This window comes from Perca flavescens, chromosome 13 (genome assembly GCF_004354835.1).
Source record: "Perca flavescens isolate YP-PL-M2 chromosome 13, PFLA_1.0, whole genome shotgun sequence".
In the NCBI taxonomy this organism is placed as follows: Eukaryota; Metazoa; Chordata; class Actinopteri; order Perciformes; family Percidae; genus Perca; species Perca flavescens.
In genome coordinates this window covers 9,326,526-9,352,637 of record NC_041343.1, presented here as the reverse complement: position 1 = coordinate 9,352,637, position 26,112 = coordinate 9,326,526, and the positions used below count along the sequence as shown (strand labels likewise).

General features: G+C 39.8%; 2 protein-coding genes across 3 annotated transcripts; one reads left to right on the top strand and one right to left on the bottom strand.

Moving 5' to 3' along the window:
- vkorc1l1 (vitamin K epoxide reductase complex, subunit 1-like 1) lies at positions 1-10,739 on the top strand. The gene is made up of 3 exons (XM_028595620.1): positions 1-370; positions 4,245-4,354; positions 9,775-10,739. Exons 1-3 carry the CDS (start codon positions 147-149, stop codon positions 9,999-10,001), a joined length of 561 nt encoding a protein of 186 aa, XP_028451421.1. The 5' UTR covers positions 1-146; the 3' UTR covers positions 10,002-10,739.
- Positions 10,740-17,086: 6,347 nt separating this feature from the next.
- Positions 17,087-26,112, bottom strand: LOC114567227 (beta-glucuronidase). 2 transcript variants are annotated; one of them, XM_028596217.1, is made up of 12 exons: positions 25,750-26,112; positions 24,873-25,058; positions 24,522-24,703; positions 24,128-24,270; positions 23,801-23,988; positions 23,152-23,304; positions 22,758-22,936; positions 22,516-22,662; positions 22,344-22,428; positions 19,257-19,433; positions 18,474-18,609; positions 17,087-17,998 (listed from the first exon to the last, which is right to left on the bottom strand). In XM_028596217.1, exons 1-12 carry the CDS (start codon positions 25,963-25,965, stop codon positions 17,847-17,849), a joined length of 1,944 nt encoding a protein of 647 aa, XP_028452018.1. In that variant the 5' UTR covers positions 25,966-26,112; the 3' UTR covers positions 17,087-17,846. The 2 variants fall into 2 exon arrangements, with proteins under 2 accessions (XP_028452018.1, XP_028452019.1); XM_028596218.1 differs by having other exon boundaries at positions 24,873-25,054; positions 25,750-25,835.

The following is a 26,112-nucleotide window of genomic DNA, read 5'->3' as shown; positions in this document are numbered from 1 at the left end:
ATTAAAATGTGTCCGCATAGAAAGCCGTGTTCAGTGTTTATCTGTAGCCTACTGTTGTTCCTTAGCTCGGTGGCCCGCCCCTGACGGTGTGGCACGTCCTGACGCTTTTCCACGTCGCAGTCCTGTCTCAGGCGAACTCGCTGCGTATGTATGCGTGTCTCCAGCTAGGCCAGAGAGTGATGGCGGCGCCCGTCCTGAGAGTGTCCACCCCTCGGTGGGAAAGAATAGCTAGGCTTCTTGTTTGCTTGTTAGGCATACTGTTGTCTCTATATGCCTTTCACGTCGAGAGGGAAAAGGCTCGGGATGCGAGTTATAAGGCTATGTGCGACGTCAGCAGCTCCATCAGCTGTTCAAAAGTGTTCAGCTCAAGGTAATTTGAATTCAGCAAAGAGCGCTCAATGAAGCTGCCTGCTATTGTGGTAGCTAATCTGGGAAGGGCTGCAAGGTTCCAACTGTCAAATGCTCTCAGCTAGCATGTGCCGGCTGCCCGCTACCGCTAAGGCTAACTGCACAATATAACTGCCGGCTTTCTACAAACTGACTCCTAGTTAAATAACCTGTGTGGAATAAGTTAACTTTTAGCTTATCATTTAATATGCACATCATTAGCTATCTAGCTCGATGAAGCTAACTTTGCTAACTGTTAGCTAACGCAACCCATCCATTTGTTAACGTTATAATTCTTAGCCAGTTAGCTATCAACAGTGAGCCGTCAGCATTTTTAAATTCAATCAATCGATAAATTGGTGATAGCTGACGCTAATGTTTACTGGTCGCACTGATGCTCTCTATGTATGAAAGGCTAACACATCTGTAACACCAACTTTAGCATAAAAGTTCACGGTCGCTTATTCAGACTAACGTTATTGTTGCATGTATGTTGTTGCTGGATGAGTCCATTCATTCCGCCTATCAACACTAGGACTTTTAGTAGTTAACTGACTTCATGTTGATAAGTTCGGGTAACTTTTTAACCTACTACCTACTGTCACGCTGCTGTCATTAGCTGCCATGCTAATGTCACCGGGCAGCTGTCGGTCAGTCCAAGGGGTTAAATCCTACACCCTAGCCGTCTAAAGGGACAGTACAGTGCTCAGAACTGCTCCAGAGGTCAGTGGAGGGGACTGTAACAACGTTACTATGAAGTTTCAGTCACACCTTGTATCACTGTTACACAGATAGCTAACCGATAAAGCTGAGTTTTATTTTGCTGTCCATCGGAAAGAAATCCAAGTTGGTTTAATTCACAAAGAACAGTTTGCAAAAAGTCAGTCAAGTAGAAGAACACCCCTTTACAGTCTTTAGATCACAGTTGTTATGTAAAACCAATTCAGTCACGTTGTCATACCAGCTTGACTGTGGGCTACTTCAAATGACTCAAGTGAACCCCACCTATTGAATCCCATTGATTGAGATCTTTGCAGGCCTTGAGCAAATTGCTCACAACATGACTGGAATGCAACTTGTTTAGGACCAATTACATATTTGTAAGATGAGTGTGTGAATTCACTGTCTGAGAGTATTAGACACAGAGTTGTGTCTTTGAGGAATACCCAAGTAAACAGGATCACATTCACGACTTTGAACATGTTTGACTCATCCTGTTTGTAGCCCTGCAGAGCAGACCGACAGTTTCAGACTACGTGAAAAAGAGTAATAGGTTAACTGAACATGTTGAACATTCCCACTGACTAAAACTTAATGTTTTTAACTAAGCATAATGACTGCACACCTATCTTATCTTTTATTGTGCTGGATGTTGTGGTTTTCTATGAAAGAAATCCATCAGCACATAAATAATGTGACAAACTTAAAGTGGTCATATTATGCTTTTTGGCTTTTTCCCTTTACTTTTTTGTGTTATATATCTTTTTTGTGCACGTTATAGGTTTACAAAGTGAAAAAGCCCAAAGCCCCCCCCAAAGGGACTTACCATCTCCAACAGAAAACAGTGTTCACAAACTGCTCCAAACAGCTCTATTGTAGTCCAGCCTTTACTTCAGAGACAAACGTGCATGGCACTCCTTCATACTCCGCTTCTGACTGGCTAGTAGTCCTTACCTAGGTACTGCGCATGTGCGACTCCCAACAAAGATGGAACAGAAGTGAGATGCATCACTCTGTAGATATAACAGAGCTCAACACACATGGTGAAAAGAGGAGCTGCAGCAATGTGCAGTACAACAAAAATATGGTTTTTTTGTAAACCTATTCTGATATAACCTCTAAATACAATTATGAACCTGAAAATGAGCATAATATGAGCACTTTAAGACAAAAGCTTCAGTTTTTATTAAGGTACAGACAGGTTGGAGACCTAATGTGTTTCATAGGTTTAAAGTGAATGAGTGGTGAACTATAGAATGGTATTACAGTACCAGGTGGGAATATTTCACCAGCACCCGTGGTTGTGCCAAAGACAAATTTAATGTCGCTTCTCTTGAGACGGTACTAATAAAGGAGTTGCCTTTTACGGGCTCTCATCTGTCACGCCCACCGAAGGATTTGGTGGGACCACCCAGCCTAGATGGTGGTACTCAAGTCATGTCAATGTCCATTGCAGTAGCATGCTATGACGCCATACTACGTCCTGCACTGCTACTACTGCTATTAGTTCTAGTCATACTTTTATTATCTTTATTTGTACTATAATTGCCACTGTTCCTCCTAACAACTGCTATAATTATTATGAATCATATTTCTCCATATCTGTATCAGTGTCTCTGTGTCCCAACCGGCAGCGGCAGATGGCCGCTGCCCCCACCAAGAGCCAGGGTCTGTCTGAGGTTTCTGCCTGTAAAAAGGGAGTTTTTCCTCGCCACTGTTGCACTTGCTCTTGGGCGGGTTTGTTAGGTCACTGTAAATTATAGAGTGTGGTCTAGGCCTACTCTATCTGTAAAGTGTCCTCAGAGAGCTTCTGTTGTGATTTGACACTATAAATACAATTTAATTGAATTAAAGAAATGCTTTTTGTTTTGCAACACTTGTTTTCTCATCCTAAAAAGTCCAGAAGTGTTTAGTCAATTAATTGATAGCTTGATCAATACAAAATTAATCTCAACTATTGTTTTTAAGGATTGAATTTACGGCTCTTTGAAGGAAACCAGAGGCCTGTACTACGACTCAAGATCAACATGTCCTGGATTTATTTCAGTTACCTGGCTTCACCTAACCCTAACAACCGCGGTCCCGCATAAGCTGTGTCACGATGGGGGTTAACAACTAGTTCAGTCAACCCAGGGTTTGCCAATCCAGCGACGCGCGCGTTCACATAAAAGAGGCGGGGTTTGCGCAGCACGACCAATCGCAAACATCTACCAGAGCCGCATATTTTACGTAAGAAGGGCAAACTACAATTCTACATAAATATGAAGAAGGCAGACACGGTTTTGCAGGAAGGAAAGCTGGCAACAAAATAGCCGACGCTGTAAATCACAACTCTTATCAATATCACTTCCCCATCAGTCAGGCACAAGATCTGACCATAATTACACTTGTGCTTTCCATAAACGTTCCATCCGTTGCTGCAGCCTATTATTTCAAACACCCCTAAATGTGACTTTCTGATCACTGCCTAAGTTACTCTCTTATTTGTTGAAAGAAAGAAATGTGCAAGATTCTCCATCTGCAATACATTAAAATATTCAGTCCTATTAATGGTTCAAAAGTTGGATATTTCAAGAATAGCTGTCCTCGTTGTATGACAAAATAACACACTCACTACTAATTAAATATTCTGGTTAACTAATAATCACATAGCACTATACAGAAACCTATATTTCAATTTCATGTGTGTGCTATTTCCGCTCTGTTTAAAAATGTTTGTTTGTTGTCATGCATTTCTTTTTTTCGCGATTTTAAATGTGTTGAATGGACTTGTTTGTGACCGTCGCATCACTCGTTGTTTTGGACTGTTGGTCGGACAAAACGACATTTGAAAGCGTCATCTCAGACTTTTTATTTATTTTTTTTCTGTAGACAAAACCAAATCTGCAGATTAATCGCTATTGTAAATAATCCTTCGTTGCAGCTGTTCACCAAACGCTTAAATAGTTTTCTGTAGTCTTTTTGCCGATACTTTGCTGTATACTGTTTTTCTTTTTATCCCATCTGGACTCCTTTTAGTTTGACTCTTTTGGTTTGGCTAGTCCTCAGCTGTGATCCAGCGTGTTAGTTGGTAAGTTTCTGTACTCCTGAAGTAAACTTTTAACTGCCTTGTTTGCTGATGTTTTTGTGTGGTCTAGGTGGGGTCGAGGATTTGGACTCTTAGGCTCAATCTTTGGAAATGATAGTGCACTGAACCAACCCAACAGTGTCTACGGGATTGTCTTTTATGCCTCTCAGCTCCTACTAGGTAAGATGTTCTTGTATTCCAAGTAATCTGTTGGTATTGCAAATTCAGGTGTCAAATCTCCCTAGCCATTACACCAGCAACTGATACTGACTCAAGACTTTGCCTTGCTCTGTCATTGCTGTATTTGCCAAAACCTGACTCACCTGACACTGACGTCATATTTAGTGGCCATGTAGGAGTATAATTGTATAGTTAAACGGGAGGCTCTTGTACTTTTTGAAGCTCACCTGACTGAACTGGAATCAATATTTTATGTTTTTTGGGCTTTATTCCAATTCATTTCTACTAATACCTCTTTCATGCCAATGACCCGGATTGGACCATCAAACACTCATCAGACTCTGTTTCTCCTCCGTTGCATTTCATCCATTGCAGGTGCAGCAGTGAACAAGGACGTATACTCTAGTATCGATTTATGAGTTACTAGGTTTATCTGCCAAATAATCACTTCACACACAGTGATTTCGCATGTGTGTTTGAACGCTCCTAAAAATGTGTCTTTCTGATCACTACCTAAGTTACTTTCTAATTTGTTGCAAGAAATAAATATGCAAGATTCTTCATGTGCAAAATAATGCAAACTATTAATTTCTACTAATACCTCTTTCATAATTTGTCCGGCCCAGGTCAGGTTGTTAGCAGCCTTTTTAAGATTTCTTTTTTTAGGCATGTTAGGCCTTCATTTGTGACAGTGCAGCTTAGACGTGAAAGGGGAGAGAGAGAGGGAATGACATGAAGCGAAGGGCCGCAGGTTGGACTTGAACCCGCGTCAAGGACTGGGCCTCTGTATATGGGCGCGCGCTCTACCAGGTGAGCTACCCAGGCGCCCGTGAAAGAGATTTTAGTGTAACAGTCCAGAGGTGATCAGTAGACTGATGGCTGTTCTGCAGATAGTGGCTTCATTCTTTTATCCCAGTGTAATATGCCATTGACTAGAGCTGGGCAATATATCGATATTCTATCAATATTCATAATATGAGACTAGATATCGTCTTAGATTTTGGATATTGTAATATGACACAAGTGTTGTCTTTTCCTGGTTTTAAAGGCTGCATTACAGTAAACTGATGTCCTTTTCTGATCTTACCAGACTGTTTTAACTGTTCTATTTGCCTTTATCCACTTAGTCATTATATCCACATTACTGATGATTATTTATCAAAAATCACATTGTGTAAATATTTTGTGAAAGCACCAGTAGTCAACACTACAATATCGTTGCGGTATCGATATTGAAGTATTTGGTCAAAAATATCGTGATATTTGATTTTCTCCATATTGCCCAGCCCTACCACTGACAGTTGAGTTTTTCCTTATGGGTGTCTTGTTTTAACTTTTAAGTTTTGGTGCCATTCAGTCACATTCTCCCCCTCAGTACATTGATGGCGTTGCTGACCCAGTCGTGCTGGTTTGACATGCTGGCCTGACGTGAGTGGCCCGTAGGCTTGCCTGGCCACCTGGCGCTGGCTCAGAACAAGAGGTCCTTTTAGCCACAACAGTTTCCACTTATTTCACTAACAAAATAGCAGCCAAACTGCTACTGCAGTTCAAGATTTCCATATTAAAGGCAATGCCACTAAGTTTCAGAGGTTTCATTGTTCTTACCGCCTTGGCCTTGTTAGAAGGGATGACTCCGTAATCTGCATATTCAAGGTCTAACCTCTGATTAATGCCAGTGTACTGCATGGGCCTACTGTCAAAAAGGACTACACTCAACTGTTAAAATTAAACATAAAATGAATGCTTTAGTTGCGACTTTTCCCACTATATTTTCCTTCATTGTGACTAAGTGTTGTGAAGAGAATAGGGGTGGGCAATCTGGATAGAATCCTCTCATGATGTATCATTTTGTATCGCAATATGTAAAAATATCATGTTAAAGTAAATTTTTTGGCAAATCAATTGAGAAACTGTAAATGGATAAAATAACCAGAATAACGATCAATAATATTTGATTTGTCTATTTCATTTGCTGGGTTATTCAAAAAGTACCTCATCACATTCATGGCAAAATCATAGAAATACAATACGTCCATTAAGCTCATTGATTTGCGCCATTGCCCACACTGATCTAATATACCCATTGATATTACTAGTTACACGGCATAGGCATCATGGAAAAATCTATATCACCTCATGGTATGTATTGTCTACAGTGTAGAAATACTGCTACAAGCATTCAACCTGTTACTTGACTAAATGTACAAAAGAAAAAGTACTCCTAATGCAGAATGGCTCATTTCAGAATAATGTATATTGGAGTATAATCATTGATGCATTAATGTATGTATCACTTTAACATTGCAGCTGGTAAAGGTAAGACTAATTTTAACGACTTTATATACTGCTGGTAATTTGATCCCAAATAATAAACCACAATTTATTCATGGGTTCTATTTTGTCTTGATAATCTGGTGCTGCAAAGTATTAAGTAAAGCTTTTAAAATAAATGTAGTGAAGTAAGAAGTAGAATATTTTTTTCGACCGAATGAGCTGTAGATAAATTACTGAAAAATATTCTATTTATATAAACCGTGCCAAACAAAAGATGGGTCTCCGGAAATTGTATTTGATCTCAAATAACAAAAATGAAATAAAAAAAAAGTAGTAACTCCTGAAGTCAAACAAGTGAAATCTAAAGTAGATTAAACCCTAGGGCGTTTGCGTCGCTCTGCATTTTTCATCTCAACCGGTTGTAATCTTTACACATTTTATATCGATTCTTAACCGATTTATGATGCATTGTTACATCCCTAGTATGAAATAGAATTGCCCAATTAAAGATGCAGTAGGTAAGACTTATAAAACTAACTTTCTGTCATATTTGCTGAAACTGACCCTATGTTCCAGTAGAACTACATGAAGCAGGTCATTTAAAATAAGAAATCTGGCTCCTCTGGTACCACCTACAGCCTGTAGTGCGATTTGCAAAAATCCACCGCTCCCTGTTCAGATGCACCAATCGGGGCCGGGGGTGGGGGGTGTCTAACTACGTGTCAATCACTGCTCATGCACACGCATTCATTCTCCCTTGTGGGGGGAGGGGCTTAGGAGACCGTTTGGGGCTTTAGCGGAAAGGGGGGGGGAGGGACTGAGAAGTTGTCGATGTTCAAATTGTTTGGCTAAGTCCTGGATCTTGACAGTCCTACCTACAGCACCTTTAAGGTACTTAAAGTGCAGTACTTGAGTAAATATACTTAGTTACTATCAAACACTGCATTGTATTTATGTCAGGATTTTCTATCATTAATAATAATTGAAATTGACAAAGAAACACAGATCATATTAAATCAAGCACACCCATTACGCCTCTCTGTGGTTTCACAATGAGTCATTACAGCCCCCCAGAGAACAGTTGATCATGCCCTTAGAGCTGTCTGTCTGTGTGCAGACATACCAGAAACTGTTAAGCTGGGTATTTTGCCAGTGAGAGAAACCAGGAACATAAGATTTCAGCCTAGGTGTGGAACAGCCAAAATTGTTGCAAACCCTGATAAAATATCACAAGCCCAAACACTGAGGAAACTGCTAGAACTATGACTGCAACACATGTGACAACAGGATCATATGAGCAGTCTCCTCAGTGTTTAAGAGACTGTTGTTTACGTGTCTTCACAAGGAGGCTGGTTACATAAATGGAGAACTGTCTGAGGCTGAACCATCAGAGGAAACTCATAAAGTTACTTGTGTTCTAAGCAGTGGTGGAATGTGTATGGAAAGTGCATTTACTCAAGTACTGTTGAGGTACTTGTACTTTTATTTTAATCTTTTCTTTTCATGCAACTTTATTTTAGAGAGAAATATTGTATTTTTAACTCCACTACATTAATCTGACAGCTTTAGTTACTTTACAAGTTAAGATTTTTGCACACAAAACGCATGGGGCCCTATTTTAACGATCTAAGCGCACGGCGTGAAGCGCCTGGCGCAGGTGCGTTCAGGGCGTGTACGAATCCACTTTTGCTAGTTTGACGGCGGAAAAAAGGGTCCGTGCGCCAGGCGCATGGTTCATAGGGGTTGTACTTGGTGTCTTCATTAATTAATAGGTGTATTTTGGGTGTAACTAAAATAAACCAGAGTGTCATCTCCCATTCCCTTTTAAAAGCCAGGCGCGTATGCGTATGCTATTACGATGGCGGATTTGCAAAGCAGGAAGGAGAGATTTTCAGGAGAAGAAACTGGCATAGTGCTCATGCCATACATGATCTGCTCGCGCGCTTTCACTTCACGCATGAGCAGATCATGTATGGCACTATGCCAGCAAAAGTCCACGAGGTGAAGCAGGCGTTAAAATAACAATGAAATGCGGCGTTATTGACTTTAGACCAGGTTTTTGTTGGTCAATGGCGCGATCACTTTCCGCTAGTGACGGTCAAATGTAGCTTCGTGAACCACTGTCTTTATTTTCTGAGCTCACTAGATGGCGCTCTCTGTTCAAAGAAAAAGGTTAAAGGAATGGCAATTCGGTGTGTTTGCAACCCTTTGTTGAACAGAGAGCGCCATCTAGTGAGATCAGAAAATAAAGACCATGGTTCGCGATCACTACTTTCCGCTGGCTACTATTGGCTAGGCGTCCTTGCTTACGCAAGGTAACGTAACCTGATTTTGTTCAGGTCCTATCCCCTATCCCCTGCCAAGTGGGTCTTGGCGTGGCCATAGTGGGATACGTAATTTTGCTTTCCGCTGCCTCAAGAGGCAATACATCAAGAATGCACCTGAACCCACCTCCCTGTAAGACCAGAACGCCCATGGGCGCACAGATGGGCGCAGATGCATTTGCTATTTAAACGACGTGGGCGCTGGACGGGAAACTGACAACTGCCGTCGGTCGTAAACTAGCAAAGACACTATAGATAGGGCCCTTTTTAGTTTTATAAAACACAATGTTTTATCATAAATTAAACTAACAATATATGGGCCTACAAGCAGGGTCCAAAATTAGCACCATCCACCAGCCAAATGTTGGTCAAATATGCAAGTGGCTGGTAGATTAGCTTCACTCACCAGCCAAAGAACAATGGTTATCTAATAAGTGGCTGGTAAAATTTGAACATTCACTAGCCATTTGGCTTGTGGACAAAAGAGTTAATTTTGGACCCTGCCTTCAATTCCAGCTAAAATGATGAGCCGATTAATCACTCAGTTGATTGACAGAACTGTTTTGATCGTTTCCAGTTTCTAAAATGTGAGGATTGTTTTTGCATTGAGTACTTTTGCTTTTAATACTTTTAAGTACATTTTCCTGATGATACTTACATACTTTGACATTTAACAGAGTATTTTTTTACAGTGTGGTATTAGTACTTTTACTTAAGTAAAGGATCTTAATACTTCTTTCACCACTAGTTCTAAGGTTGTCTTTTTTTTTTTCTTTTGTTACGGTTGTTTGTCTAAGCTTTAGTTTGTGTTTCTCGCCATAGGAATGACTGTCAGTGCAATGGCCGCCCTTATTCTCATGACGACATCCATCTTGTCGGTGGTGGGCTCGCTCTACCTGGGCTACATCCTCTACTTTGTCCTAAAGGACTTCTGCATCATCTGCATCACCACATATGCGCTGAACTTCATTCTCTTTATTCTCAACTACAAGCGACTGGTTTACTTGAACGAGGCCTGGAAGCAGCAGCTTCAGGCCAAGCAGGACTAAGCTGTCGAGAGCGGCAAGAAAAATACCACAAACAAACAAACGAAAGAAAAAAAAGAAATGTGACCTCTGAACATTTGACTTGCCACCAGGAGACCTTGCTTCCAAACAATGTTTATTCTGCTGTGTTCAAAAAAAAAAAAAAAGAAGAAATTTAACTTAAATGTTGGGCCTGACATCTCAATGTTGCAAACACGGAAGGATTTGTAAGAGAAAGATGATTTCCTTTTTTAATTTCTTTTTCCTTGTTTAACATTGTACTCACTTAAAGTGTGTGTGTGTGTGTGTGTGTGTGTGTGTGTGTGTGTGTGTGTGTGTGTGTGTGTGTGTGTGTGTGTGTGTGTGTGTGTGTGTGTGTGTGTGTGTGTGTGTGTGTCCAAGCAAACAGAAGCCCACAATACAGAACGATGGAGGACAGCTCTCTTTTGAACAAAAAGGATCGCAGAATGGAAGAAAACGGGACATTTAAAAGGGGGTTTACTTGAAATGGTTAGTAAGGTCCTATTACTGCACAGCGGATCTGCACTAAAACTCGGAACCGAATAATGGGTCCCAAAATTAGAAAAACACTCATTAGGTTATCGTACAGTTTGCAGATAAGGTTCTATGGCATGGGGGGGGTGTTAATGTATAGATTAACATTTATACAGAATAGTTTCTTTTCATGTTTACACTTTGTAGTATGTTTCTTTTATGAAGAGGACCACTAAAAATAAACACAGGACAATGTGAGATATTGTGTGTGGATTCGTCAGATTGTTTGTTTTGCAATTCTGTAAATAGCTGCTGAGCAATATTCCAGGCTAGATTGTGATTTAGTGTTGACAAAAAGACATTTTTTTTTTTTTTTTTTTTTTTTTTTTTAAGTAAGAAAACAAAACCCCACCAACAAAAACTGGGGTGAAAACCTCCGCAAATCTGGGAACAAAAAGCGCTTAACGGTCCCGGTTAGGTGGATGAGTGTGAAGATGTGCTCGCTGGGCCATCTTCCGTCCTGTCATCCTGGTCGGGCATGCAGTTCAGAGTTGTGTGGATTTCTTTGTTGGAAGTGGTGATTGTTTCAGCCGAAGCCACTGACACAAGTCTTTTAAACAAAACTATGGGTTCTTTTCACCAAGTTTGCATAAAGGCACCCTCACTTTTCTTTTTCTTTTTTTTTGTTGGGTTATTGTATGAAAAGCATTCCTGACCACCACACAAGTGGGATCCATAAAGACTTATGTGCCTAAAGGAGTGTTAAGGTGAATTACCTTTCTTTTTTTTTCATGTTTTGTGTGGGGTGGGAGAGTAATGTTTAACACCAGTTCAGTTTTATTGTCACAGGTCCAAGGCTTTATTTTTATGATCACTTTTTTTTTTGTAAATTAAGATACCGGTGAAGTGTTTCTCTCTCCCTGATAGTCTCACGAGGTAGCGAAGGCTGCTACACTGTGATTGTCTGCTGAAGTGTAGAGCGGTCTGGTGGCAGAGGTCGTCTCTTCTCTTGCTGTTTTAAATGCGTTAATGCTCATCTGGCTTTTGTTCACTGACCGGCCTGTATACATTTGATGTCAACTGAACGGTAACGGTGATCTCGCCAAGCTGAGTTACAGTTCATTTGCGGGGTGTGAACAAAAAACTTGGAAAATGTCATGTATGTTTAATGTCGATGAGCAGCAGAAGCGTAACAAGGTGTAAGATTCTGTAAGAAAAACAATACTGTATGTTAAGCCATATGTGAAGTTTGTGGAAAAGATTTCCAGGTCACTGGCGTTTTTTATTTTTTTTTTTTTATTTAAATTTTTTTAAGATGGAACAGCTGCAGACACTGAAGCTTTTCATGAAGTGGTTGATCTAACATAGCAAGGTCTGTATAGAGCTAGATCACAGTAAAGGGAAAAAGAAACCGCAGCTGCTGGTAGCGGCCTTGCTAGAAATCCACAGTATTGTCAGTTCAGTTCAGCACCAACTGACAGAGTAGGACCATTGTTCTCTTTTCCATCCAGAATCCAATGATTAAAGTATTCAGATGCATGGTAAACCATCTCCTGGCTTTAAGCATATGTTGGCCATCGGACAATCTTATACACACACACACTGTCAAAGATCCAGAGCAGTTGTAATAATGTGATTCATCTGTGGTGTAAAACCAGCTTTTATAACCGTTTTCATCACTGTCTTCTAGTCTCCATGCCCCCTTCACTTTAATATAATTCAAGTTCTTTTTTTTTTTGTGCGTGACGGTTGTTAAAGTATTGATGATAGCAACTGCCAGGAAAGTAATCTCAGTGACGTGTGCTCCCTGTGATGAGGTATGAAGTCATCGCTTGTCTGTTAAAATGGAAATTGAGGTGATATTTGGTTTCCCCCCCAAGGAGATTATCAAAGTGAAAATGTTGTCTGTTGTAACCCATTTACTACTTGTATGTAGGCTGTGTTACATTATTGTTACCCATTTTCCAAAGCATAATTTGTGCTCTATATTCAAGATAAATTTTTATCAGGCAGACAATGGTTTCCATTGATTTCACTTTGTGATGAGATGCTTCCTGCACTTAATCCTTCACAGTGAAGATCATATGTACTGTTCACTATGTCAGTGTTTGTCCTTTGGGTTTCAGTATAACTGATAACCTGTGATGCAGTTTGGCAGCCCACTAGCCAAGTCTAGACTTCACTTTCACTCTGATGGATAACCAAACGTAAAGGATCGCCCGCCGACAGTTCGGCCGGAGATTCGATTTGGTATGCCAGTGTTTATCAAAGGGGGGGGGTACTATGGAGTTTGTTTGATTTTTTTTTTTTTTTTTTTTTTTTTTAAATTCATAATCTTTAAATAATACTATAACAAATGAATTTAGTGATGAATCCTAAACATTTGAAATGTAGGCTAGCATTACAAGGTTGATGTTTAGCCAAACAGGCGCAGCGTTGTACCTCTTTATGTAGTTTTGTTATTTATTTATTTTTTCTACCCAAAAATGTTGAGCGCTGCTCAGGGGGTACGGGGCTGAAAAAAATATTTAAAAAGAGGTACATTATTGAAAAAAAGTTTGAGAACCACTGGGCTAAGAGTGGCTAATATAGCTTGTAACCGCCTGCTTCAGACGGAGATGAGAAGTGGGTTACAGAGGTCTGGTGAGCTCACTTCTTTCTAACTCCACAGAAGGTTTGATACAACTTCGTTCACATGTACAGTAGTGCTCCACAACACCTGTACACAGAATTCGGATGTGTAAAATCTGTGGAGTTCTCCGCCCCCCCCCCCTTTTCAAATCTTTGCGAGTAGATTTTCATGCCATACAGAAAAGAATGGGAACCAATGGCTGCCTGGAAGAGACGCTCATTTGAACGCTATGGTTTGCTTTGGAAAATGGTTGGCAGTTACGGTATATGACACGATTGGTAGTAAACTGGCAACAACATGCAAGCACCAACACAGTCCTTTTTAACAAACTGTATGGTCATCCAGAGAAGGATTTAAATGTTTGCCTCATTTCTTAGCAAGTCATCTTTAAAGATTTTCCATATACAGTGTTGCTTTGTCGGGCTCCCATCAGGTTCCGTTTCATCTCCACTCAGAAGATTTAACAACCACACTGTTTTGTCTTTGTCGGAGAAAGCCTGTGCACTCGCAAATAAGACAAGTCTCCTATGGAGTCAAACTGACATAACTTTCGAGTTTTCTGTGGCAACAACTATAGGTCCTGTGAGTATCGATTATAGAACGGACAAGTGTACTGTAGGTAGTCTATCATGATGTTCCATTCCAGTCATATGCAAGCCTATTACACTAGTAGTGTGTAGTTACTTTAAAGAAATGGCTAAGGAATTTGGATGTTGAGTCAACAGTTTGAAATCTTTGGCTGGTAACACGTGTGATGATTTAGTGTCTAAACGATCGATACTGCATTCTCATGAATATTCATTTAGGCCCTGAGGTATAACTGCCATGTTAGTTGCATCACCAATGCCAACAAAAGTGCCTTCTGTTTGATCACTAGGCCTTGAGCCAAGAGTAATAGCCTTGTAAAATGAAGAATGGTAAATGTTAACGGGCACTTCTGTTTGCCTTTCTTAAAATGTAATCTGATAAATTGGTAAGTCCCAAAGATTTGATATCCAGTATCGGTGCAAAAGTCCATTCAGAATGGCAGACAAATTGCCCCGTCAAATTAATGGTAATTCCCTTTTTTTCTTCCTCAACTTCACTATATAAGTATCTTTATTTTGTCTAGCTAGGACATGTTTGTTAGCTAAGAATACACTGTTTAAACTACATGATTGTAATGTTATTTTTCATCATTAATTATGCCCTTTAGCTGTATAGACTGTTAACATGCGGGGTTATTTTAGTAAAAAAGTTGAGGGGTTGGAGGGCTAGGAATCCATGTGTCAGCATAAAATGTTTATTACATTTATTTGTGGAGGAAAACTTACCGGGTTTGCTTCTGTATTGCCAAATATGTTTTAAAATGCTGTATTTTCTTACATGGAAAAGTGTTACATGAATGGTAAGAGGGTGCAAAAATAATCTGTTTAAATCCAGCTTACCTTAAGGGAAAACTGTGGAAAAGGTTGACATGAAAACATTTATAATTGTGTCATTGTCATGTGGAAATGATCTACCATTAAAACATTCCCTATGAAACTACCTGTCATTTTAGCTTATTTGAATGAAATGAAATGCTGTTAAACGTACAATAAGAGTGACTGAACTAAATGGGGATCACTGCTAAATGTAATACTTTTGTTACTGTGACATTAAAGGATTGGTGCACACCTCGGTTGTCTGTCTCAGAACAATAGTCAGTGTTAGTAAGAGGCTCACATCAGGTCTAGCTTAATACAGATTCATGTTATTGGCTAGGTTGAAATGTTTGGTAACACTTTACTTGAAGGTATCAACATAATTGTGACTTGACACTGTCATGAACGGGTCATAAATGTTAAACAAGTCATGAATGTTTAGGACTTCCGTCATTAAGTGTCATTCGGTTTTTGTCATGACAAGTTGACATTGTTTGGGTTGTCTGGATTATGACAACTTGACATTAATCAAAGTGACATTACCAGAAGTCTTGGTCTTGATAAATTGAGATTAAATTTGTTTGGGATGTCTTTGTAATGACAACTTGACATTAACCAGGATGACGTTACCAGAGGATGTCTTTGTCGTGACAACTTAACATAATGTCATCCTGTTTAATGTCAAGTTGTCTTAATAAGGACACTCCAAAGAAATTTAATGTCAAGTTGTCATGACAAACACATCTTCTGGTAATGTCATCCTGGTTAATGTCAAGTTGTCATTACAAAGACATCCCAAACAAATTTAATGTCAACTTTTCATGACCAAGACAACTTATGGTAATGTCACTTTGACTGTCATGTTGTCATCAAGTCAAAACAACCCAAACAATGTCAACTTGTCATGACAAAAAACAAGTGACACTTAATGACAGAAGTCATAAACGTTTATGACTAGTTTGTTTGACACGTTCATATCATAGTTATGACAGTGTCATGTCATGATTATGTCGATACCTTCAAGTAAAGTGTTACCAAATGTTTTAAGGAAATTGTTGAAAGCAAGGTGTTCAATTATGCAATCTTTAGTTTTTTTTTTTTGTACTTTGAATATCATTAAGTTCTTATTTTAACATTTACTTACATTGTTAAATGTTTCTGAATCCCAAGCCATGTAGATTTAATAACCAAAAACAATAACTGGACACAGATGCCATGAAATGCTCGTGAAAGCCAACCTTATGTGACGTAGGATATTAAATCAGTTATGTGAGCATATACAGTATCGCTCCAGCTGCTAAGCCAACCACGGGTCTGAACCGCTATATCACTGTGACTAAGAAAAGTCTGTTTAATTATCAGTGCTGATACAGACTGAGTTTATTTGATAGGTTTAAAGTAAAAAGAGCAGTGTGTTTAATGACATAATCTCCAGTTGTGCAACGGTTATTGTGTAAATAGCAATTACAGCTGGATCCAATCCAAGAAAGCATTACAAATGCTTGTGTGCTCTTAATAAAATGTCTCGTAAACATATTGTAAGTACACTGTCATGGTAGCTACTGAATGTTTGAAAGAAATCTAAAACTAAGTTTACATATTCAGTGTTAGTCCAGCTGGAACATGAAGGTCAATCGTGTGATGCAGAGTCACGGATAGTATTTATTTGTTTTTAACTCAGATTGCAGTCATACCACCATGAGTCTGGTGCAACGGAAGTACAATGCCAGAATAAAGCCTGACATCCGGCGCATCAGGCTATGCCCCTCCCCTTTGCTATCTTTATCGTTCTTAAAATCCCTTTGTTACAGGAAACAACAACTTCCGAGCTACACACTGAAAATGGCAAGTTTTTACGAAAATTGTTATATGTATGTGTATATATATGTATGTGTGTGTGTATATATATATATATATATATATATATATATATATATATATATATATATATATATATATATATATATATATATATATATATATAAATAAATAAATAAATAAATAAAAGACAGGCCTGTTTGATTTACGCCATTAGCTTTCTAACAGATGTGCTAGCATGTTTGCCCACCTGTTATGGAAAAAGCTTTTTACGCAGGGCAAGATTAAAAAAGAAAAAAAAACGGATGAAGAAATTGCTGCCGACCAGTTCTGCATCCATAATAAACATATCACCAGAAACATTCATTTATCAACCATCCTGCAAATGCCAACATTTCGGGAATGAGTGGTGGGGATTGCTGTGGACGCAGTTACACATACAGCTACACATACAGCAATGCACTGGTAGGAGCAAATTTAACAATTGTGTATCCAGCTAATTTAAATAGCTCACATTACTGTATTGTGTAAACAGTTAATTTAATATTTTATGCTTTTAGGCTCTTTTTTTTGCAGGGAATTAGCCATTCCATTGCTCGCCTGTGTTGTAGCCAGACCTATTTTCTCTGTGGATGCGAGACTCATCACTTATTTATTATTTTGAGTTTATGACAGTGACTTACGCAAACACTGCCAAGTACTATAATGTGCACTACAAAACTGTGGGTGGGAAATGCTTTGGGAAGAAAATACAGTTTGCATATGGAGTACATATTTTGTCTTTAATAGCATGATTCATATCAAAATTGATTCTCTTGTCATATATAAAAATAAAACAATTTTATGATTAGAGTCAGCATTGCAATTCACATTAACAGTACATGTTTTAAGTACTTTTTAAAAGCTAAAACATGCTCACACCAAATGCTCAGAAATGACAACGGCTTCCAACACAGTTGTTTAAAACACTATTTTGTTGCATTTATTTGAGAAAATGTGTCCCCAAACACATGGAAGAAAAGAAAATAGAGGAGATGATGTGGTAACCCCCTTCCTTTACAGTGTCTTTGTAATGTTATGTGCTTTGTCTGCCAGGTAGACTCCTATCACCGGACTGCAGGAAAGGTCAGAGCTAGTCACTGATGAAGGATTTTGATTGGTTGTTGACCTTTTTATGATAGCAGCATAGACTGTTAATATTGACTGTTCATTTTACAATCAATGGATAGCAGTGAAAGCACTGCCTCACATGTGTATCAGAATATCCTGTAACAACTAAATTAAGTGTTACCCCTTCATTCTTCTGATCCTAATACTATCCCCACAATAATTATTATAAAATGTAACTTGCACTATTGATGAGGCACTTAAAACCAATTTTTTTTGTCAGCATAAAAAAAATTATTTGCTGGAAAAAAAAATATTCTAGATGCGCTCGACTGCCCCTAGAAACTGACAGAATGTTACCGGCATTTTTTTCCAATGAGCCTGTCCTGGATTGCGTGCACCAACTGGCGGGTGTCAAAATGAGCAGGGGTACTTGGTCCAAAAAGGTAGTCTGCCCGTTTCATTTGCCAGTCTCCAGTACCTCTCTTTCAGGATGAATGCTGCTGCTTTGGGCTGCCTTTCCCTGGTGAAAATACCCTTCTTGTTCCCCACCACTCGTGTGATCCCTGCAGACACAAGAGGGATCGACAAGAAACCGCATGATGCACAGGACACAAAATCAAGGGGAACCTTTGGAATTGTTATGGAATATAAGAAACCTGGTTACTAATATCCCTGTATGATTCAAGGGTTTTAAGGTTACGGATGCAGGAGTGTCTTAGACTTGTGTTGTCTATGTTTTACGGACGAACAACCTGCTGGTGTCCTGTAAACTGCAACTTGACTGGTTGGCAGAGGCGTACAAACGCAAGGCAGTAATTCTAGTTTTAACAATGTGATCTGTGCATTGGACATCACTGTAACAGACTTTTTAAAAGTTGATTTCATCTACTTTGATGCCCCTCTAGCTGGTGGCGCTCTAGGCGCCTGCCCAAAAACAGCCCCATCTATAGTTTTAACAGAACCCTCAATATATTGTAGAAATGGAGGGAAATAAAAAGCAGTTCTGGTTCTACAGGCTGTGATCTCAAGCTGCAGTACCTTGTACAGTCATGAAGTCGGCAAAGTTCCAGATGAGTTCACCAATCACATACTGCTTCCTCTTCTGGTCCAGCACGTTGTGGTAGCTCTGCAGGACTGCCTTCTGGTACTCCTCAGAAAACATCACAGGTGGATCCTGGAGAGTGAAAAGACAGCTTCTTACCCCCCGGCATTACCATGTTTCTGGGAAAGTCAAGTCAGGTAGAACTTTATTTGTCCCCAGAGGGGCAATTGGCTTCGCAAGATCTACAACTACACAAGATCAATACAAATACAACAATTAATAGCAAAAATGTGAACTTATAGCAACACTATGTAACTTTTCCCGCTTCGGTCCCCCTACAGGTTGTCTCATTGGAACTACAGCTGCAGCTAAAAGTTAAAGTTAAAAAAGTCATATTTATCAAGCGTGGTTGGTCAAGCTGATATTACCTTATCCTATTTGAGTTTAATAGTGAGATGGCTGAGGGTATGAATGAGTGTATATATCTTGTTGGTTTTGACTAGTGGGTATTTGAAGCGGGAACCAGAAGACAGGGTCTGAAACTCTAGGTGCTGTTTTCTTTTTCTTTTTTTTTTAATACAGTTGTTAAAGAAAGCAGAATCCATGTAAATGCATGTAAGGCAAATGTGTTGCAATCAGGATCTCTAAGACAGATGTGGGGAGGCTGAGGTTTAGAAAAATCTGAATTGCAGCCTTAGAATGCTACAAAAAGTTATATAAATATAATTGCTGGTGCACTAGAGTCCGGTAATTGGATGTGTATATGTATGAATCCTTACACTGTGAAGCCCTGCCACTGCATCTGCTCCATATTCACTCTGGATGATGGGTTTCTGGTACTTTCCATACCAGTTCTCAAACTGACTTTTGAGCTGGATGGGGATGACCTCCAGGTGGCCTGGATCATGGTACCAGGAGAAGTAACTGTTTACGCAGATTACATCCACATAGGGAGCCTAGAGATGAGATAAAAAGACTAAATATGACACGTCCATAACATTCCTGTTGTTAAACATCAGTTTGATCAGTTTGTAACCTGGTTAACGTGGGGTAGGAAGTTAGGAACGATAAAGTGGGGTCAAGGGTAATTCTGAGGTGGTGGATCTGGGTGGAGGGGTGACGAAGGATGGTTGGGGTGGTGCAAGTGAGGAAATTTGGGCCAATAATGAGGATTTCTGAAGGAGGCTGCAGGTAGTCAGGGACTGCAAACTAATCAGTATCTTTAAGCTACGAAGACCGCCCTCAAAGATACTTCTCACAGCACAGGAATGAGTCATGCCGACTTAGTTTGACATTAGGTCAACCACATCTGAAGCTCAGCAGCATAGCTTGACAATCTGACCTTTACACTGTCATGCTCTGACTTGCAGCACAGAGACACAATTTGCCCTTCTTTTCAGCAAATGTCTTTCCTAACCAGTGATCTTCACTCTACACAGTGTGTAGAAAAATGTATTTGTATTAACTTTTAACCCTTGTGTTGTCTTCCATTCGACCATGCATTGTCTCTTTTTTCAACACTTTTGGTGCTTTTTTCAATGTTTTTTGGCGCTTTTTTGGCGTTTTACGCTTCTTTTCACTAACATGTATAAACACCTAGCCTGACAAGCCAGACCCACATCAAGATGTTGGTCTGGGAACTCACCATTGACAGGGCTCAATCTGAGGGGCGGGATAAACGGTTGTCTTTCAAATTCCCTCTGCACGTAATAGGATAACGCTACAACCAGGCAGAGCAACGGAGAAGGTAGCGAAGCTAGTTGATAGATTAAACTTTTGCGTATCCGGTCGGCAAAACTCCGAACACATCTTCCTTTTTTAAGAATGATTTCTGTGCTGTTCTTTTCTCAAAGAAAAGCTGAACCAGAAGACCGCTGTTCCCAGCAGCAGCAACCATAAACCCGCCCCCAGACTCTATACACAATGTGATTGACCTGACCAAACTTGTTTTTTCCAGCTCGCAAGCCAATGGAGAGCGCCTGGACCGGGGGTAGTCAACTACATTTTTTCAAGGGCCAGAATTTTTCTAAGACACTCTGGGGGCCGGACTTTCAAATAAAGAAAGAAAATTAATTTATGCCTAATACGCCTATTCTTGTTCGAAATTTCCACTTTCTTACTGAATTAATGCTATATTTTTTTACGAGTATTAGTGTGAGCAAACTCATACATAATGATAACTGGCTCTTTAACTAGAAAATTATCTCAGACTAGGAGGCAGTTCACTGAAGAGTGATGGTTAAAGTCTGTGATTATGGAAACATTATTGTAGTATGCAGCATCCTGATTGGTGGAAAATGCTTGCAGAAAGAAATGACTGTTGTCGGGTAAACAGGTCACTGTCAAAGACGTAGAAAAGCCCAGCTTTAATGATGAATGACTGATAAGCAGGCTATGCACTCGTCATGTATGCCTCACTTACAATGAAAGATGCGGTTGCAAAACAATACAACCAGCATCATTATCATCAAGAATGAAGAACTCGAACATAACGATCACATCATTCATGTGCATATTAAGTATCTGTTAAGTATCTGTCCACATGTATCTGTTTTGGTCTTATAATAGCCTACCTCCATAGATTTACCGCTCTAGTGGAGAGTTTGGTTTGTTCAGCCAGCAGTGAGGTTTACAAGAATTTGTCCAAATTTCCAGATTCCCGGCAAACTAACATAAACAGTTAGACTAAACACGACAGCTTTTGTTTTAGCTTGTTTTTAGAAATTGCAGAGTAGAGCTGTGTTTGCGTAAAACAGCGCGGTGGACAAGAGTGGACTGAGCAGACAGAGCAGACTGAAATATCGCTTTCTACATGTTTATGCCGGTCTACACAGGTGAGTGCATTGATAAGTATTGACTTTTTACTCACAAAGGTTTTATTGTAGCCTACTTACAGAAAAGAGACTAGCGCGAGTTCATTTGCCCCAGCGGCCGTATCGTTCCCAGTCAGGTGCTGCGTGTTTTAACGCACACACATCCCGGCTCAGCGGTGTGTGTGTGTTTTAATGCACACACATCCCGGCTCAGCGGTGTGTGTGTTTTAAGGCACACACATCCCGGCTCAGCGGTGTGTGTGTTTTAATGCACACACATCTCGGCTCAGCGGTGTGTGTGTTTTAATGCACACACATCCCGGCACACATCCCGGCTCAGCGGTGTGTGTGTTTTAATGCACACACATCCCGGCTCAGCGGTGTGTGTGTTTTAATGCACACACATCCCGGCTCAGCGGTGTGTGTGTTTTAATGCACACACATCTCGACTCAGCGGTGTGTGTGTGGAGCTCGGGCATCGCTGCACAGAATCCCGGCATGTGAATAGAGATGCAAATACAGGGGGCTGGGTTTTTGCTCTAAATGCTTGAAATAAACACCACCAACAATAACAATTCATAACTAGTTTTACACTTATTACTTATTTTTGGAATGCATGTTCAATAAAAAAAAAGAATAAGAAATTATACCTAGTTAAAAAAGCGTGAATTATTTAGACTAATAATAAAGGAAGGATAATCACAGAAGGGTCAACGTTCTGTCGGGATACTGTTTCAAAACATTTCAGTTTTTTTCCTGATTATGTAGATTATTTCAGTTCAAGTGAATAAATAATCACTGTAAATAATAAATGTTTTTTTTCTTCAAAGTTTAATTTTGATTGCTGCTTATTTAATCAAGAATATTTAATGTTTTTAAAAGACAGACTATGAACATCAAAGCATGTAAACATGTTCTAGTAGAAACCCTGAATACAAATATGAACATAATATAGGACCTTTAAATAATAAACATGATAAATTATGAATGTACTGTGCAGGTTTTTACTTTGACAAACTACTGATATTAAAGTGAGTACTGTTAAAGACTCACCCCTCTGTCCCTGGCATAGTTACTGTCTGTAATAAAAGTGACAGGCCGGGTTGGATCCAGAGCTTTGGTATGTTTTATCAAGGTCCTGTAAGAAAAACACAGTCAGTTTGTGTATGAATGAATATTTCATCCATTCAGTGCTTCACATCTCAACAAAATGACCAGTACTCACTTGAAATAGAAGTCAGCAGGGGGCATCTCTGCAGCTGGCTCATTGGCTACTGACCACATGACCACAGAGGCATGGTTCTTGTCCCGACTTACAAGCTCGTCCATGACAGCTAGGTGATGGGTCAGGGAGGAGTTTCCAAAACTGCGACTACATCAGCAAGGCACCAAAGACACATCACACGCTGAGTTGACATCTTATTGAAAAACTAGACTAATGCACCAGATGTGACCAGTGACACTCACATGTCTTTGATGCCCACCCCCGGGCACTCATCTATCACCACGATGCCGTGGCGGTCACACATCTGCAGGATCTCCTCAGCATAGGGGTAGTGGCTGGTGCGGAATGAGTTGGCCCCCAACCACTTCAATAGGTTAAAGTCCTTGACAATCAAGGGCCAGTCGAAGCCTTTACCTCGAATCTACAGCACAAGGTAAACAGAGGAAGGGAGGAATGGATTATTCAACTTTTTCTACCAAATGTTCGGTCGGTTATCAGAATTGAATGTCCATGTGACTGATTTACAGTCAAGACGGTCTGTAGATGTTAGCTCATGTTACAACAGATATGTTGCCTCAAAGCTAAATGGCATTGAGTCTTTTGATAAATGTCTTGCTTCCCTCTAGTGGTACTCACATCAGAGTCCTCATGTTTATTGACTCCATGGAAATAGAAGGGCTTGTTGTTGATGAGGAACTGTGTGCTGGTAACGTTGACTGTGCGGATGCCAACTGGTAGAGTATACACATCCTCATACGTGGATCTGCCATCGGTTGCCATTAAGCGAACCTAGATGTTAAAATGCAAATGTCAGAAACATCTCTTTTAGACATTGTAAAATAGAAGAGGTTGTGCTAAATAATCAACACTACATCAAGTTGGAGAGCCCACTCTTACTCAAAATAACTCACATCTCAAAGCCGTGTAAAACATAGCAGATGAAGAAGAAAAGTGAAGAGTAATTAAAAACTATAAATATATTGTTTAATTCAGTCAGCAAAAGATTAACTTATTTTCATCTCATTTAGATATTTTCTCTATTATTTTAATTTCATTGCATTTTTAAAGCAAGGGTGAGAGAGAGAGACATCTGCTAAGCTAGGTGGTAGAATTGGGTCATTTTACATTATTGTATTATTAGAAAAGCTTAAACACAAGGTGGAGGAAGTAGTCTTGTGATCTTCCTGGAGGTAAGTATGCTGTTGAGTGGATTAAACATGTTTACCCTACAACTATAATTGATTAAAAGATTACTGTGGCATGTACGTTAACAGTGTTGTCATACCTCCATAGAGTAAAGGTAAGCTGGATTCTCATGCATCAAGTACGGCCACCACAGATTGACATCAACTACTTTGAGCACTCCAGATGGCCCGCTGGAGGAAGCCACACAGCGGGCATTTTTGTCCATCAAAGTGACATTCAGGGTGGCTGTGGCAGCACCTTGGACTGACACCTTGTAGTAGACTAGACCTGAAACGAATGGAAAACACACTGAACAATGTCACATGACTACTAATGTAGCTCCTTTAAAAATACTTTTGTACTAAAAAATTACTATTTTAAATTAACTAAATTAGTAGTTTCATTGTAATCACATGTATTCATTTACCAGTGTTATCCAAGAAGTCAGTCACCACAGTGATGTCATCCACATAAACCTTAGGAGTAGTATACAGCAACACAGAACGATGTATGCCAGCATAGTTGAAGAAATCAAAGTAGATGTTTTGCACAAAAAAACCATCAGGATACCTGTTGAGCAATTATGTTTTTCTTATTATCTGAATAGTCACTGACAGGTACACATTTCACTCAAATACATCACCAAGAATGTGATGAAAAACGTTGATGTTAGAACATTCTACCCATTGATTCCCTTTATAAAAAAGAATATTTAAAAAAACTATTAATGACTGGAAACATGTTAGTCGGAGCAAATCAAAAATAGTTTGCCTCAGTGAAGTGATCACAAATTAAATTAGGAATTTGTTTCACAAAGTTACTTGGTGCGGTCGTCCATGTGCTGGATATTTCCTGGAGGAAGAGTGTCCAGAGTCAGAGTGTTGTTGACAGCGATGGTGATCCTACATGGCTGAGTTGGGTCCTTGCGGATTAAACTGCCTATCTCAGCCTCAAAAGGAAGATGGCCACCGTTATGCTCCGTCACTTTCACCCCGTTCACCCACTGCAAAGGGTAAAGACAATGAATCCAAGTATAGCGTAATCACATAATTACAAGAGGTGGAGATAAAGGTTTGGGGTCATATTTTAAAACTGCACTAATTGAAGCAGATTACTTTTATTTCTCCAACTCTGACTGGAGGGGATTGGGAAGGCATATATGTGATACTCACCACTACTGAATAATAGTGAGCACTTCCCACTCTGAGAACAACTCTTGTTCCTTCATCAGCGATCCAGCGGGAAGGCACCACCACCTCTCGCTCATACCACACCCAGCCAATGAAATCTCTCAGCGTGGGGTCCTGGGTGATGTCATTGTAGCTGGCAGGAACTGGCATGTCAATCACTGGGCCTGTCTAGGCAAAATGAAACAGATTTTATTAAAAATAAATAAAAATTATTTCAGTGGACTGTACTCTGTGGGGGGTGTTTATTTACAGGGATTATTATAATCAATAATAATAATAATAATAATAATAATACCACCATGTTGATAAGAGGGAGTTAATAAAAGACTGTATTTTACTTAATCTTCATTTAGCTTATGTGAGAATGGTTGGATGCCAAACTGGGGTCAGGAACCCATAACATAAATCTGAGAAGTCACAAGATAATTAAAAGCAGGGTGCAACTTTTTTTGTCCACCAGCCAAAATGATTAGTAATTTCAAATTTTACAAGCCACGTAATACATAACTATTGTTTTTTTGTCAGGTAAAGTGAAGCAAATCTACCAGCCACTTTCATATTTTACCAGCATTTGGATGGTGGATGGTGCTAACGTTAATTCTACCCAGATTAAAAGGACAAAGAACATATATATTTCTGTGACAATTATGTATAGTTTTTCGGTCTTGTCTCTATGTTTTTGTTTTATTCTTGCATAATACTATTACTTTATGTCTTATGGCTTCTAAAAAAACCCACACACAATCAGAGAAAAAAGAAAATAAATCATATACGTCACACAAAGTCATTTTAACTGTCAGACGAACAAAGCGAGCTGCTTTATTTCGTCAGAGCTGCAGTTAGCTACTGTCCTGCTCACCTCTGCCAGGCGAATTTTGTACCAAGCCTTGTCGAAGCCCTGGTTCCTGTTTGGGGACTTGTCAGCCCTGAAGTCCCACCGCCCGTTCAGCTCCTTCACCTCTCTGGAGGAAGACTCCCGGGGGAAGAGCATGCCGGTGTCCAGCAGACATACCGCTTCAAACACAGCAAAGAGCCACAAAACACGAAACGCACCGAGCCTTGCAGGTATGACCATCCTGTACCAAAGGAAAAAATCTCCTCCGCGGTTCTCTCGTGGGTTTTCTTTGCCGAGTCCCTCACGTGAGTTGTTTTGTAGTCACGTGACCGAGCTGCGTTCGGTGACTGTCGAAGATTTCTCGTTTAAGAGTTGAGCTGAACATTT

What these genes read in the sequence shown, in the direction of transcription:
- vkorc1l1 (XM_028595620.1), top strand. Translation starts at nt 147, where the DNA reads ATGTATGCGTGTCTCCAGCTAGGCCAGAGAGTGATGGCGGCGCCCGTC. An exon ending in TCAAAAGTGTTCAGCTCAAG is followed by an intron (nt 371 to 4,244) that starts GTAATTTGAATT and finishes TGTGTGGTCTAG; the next exon opens with GTGGGGTCGAGGATTTGGAC. An exon ending in TGCCTCTCAGCTCCTACTAG is followed by an intron (nt 4,355 to 9,774) that starts GTAAGATGTTCT and finishes TTCTCGCCATAG; the next exon opens with GAATGACTGTCAGTGCAATG.
- LOC114567227 (XM_028596217.1), bottom strand. Translation starts at nt 25,965, where the DNA reads ATGGTCATACCTGCAAGGCTCGGTGCGTTTCGTGTTTTGTGGCTCTTT. An exon ending in CACATGGACGACCGCACCAA is followed by an intron (nt 24,271 to 24,521) that starts GTAACTTTGTGA and finishes ATTGCTCAACAG; the next exon opens with GTATCCTGATGGTTTTTTTG. An exon ending in TGACTTCTTGGATAACACTG is followed by an intron (nt 23,989 to 24,127) that starts GTAAATGAATAC and finishes CATTCGTTTCAG; the next exon opens with GTCTAGTCTACTACAAGGTG.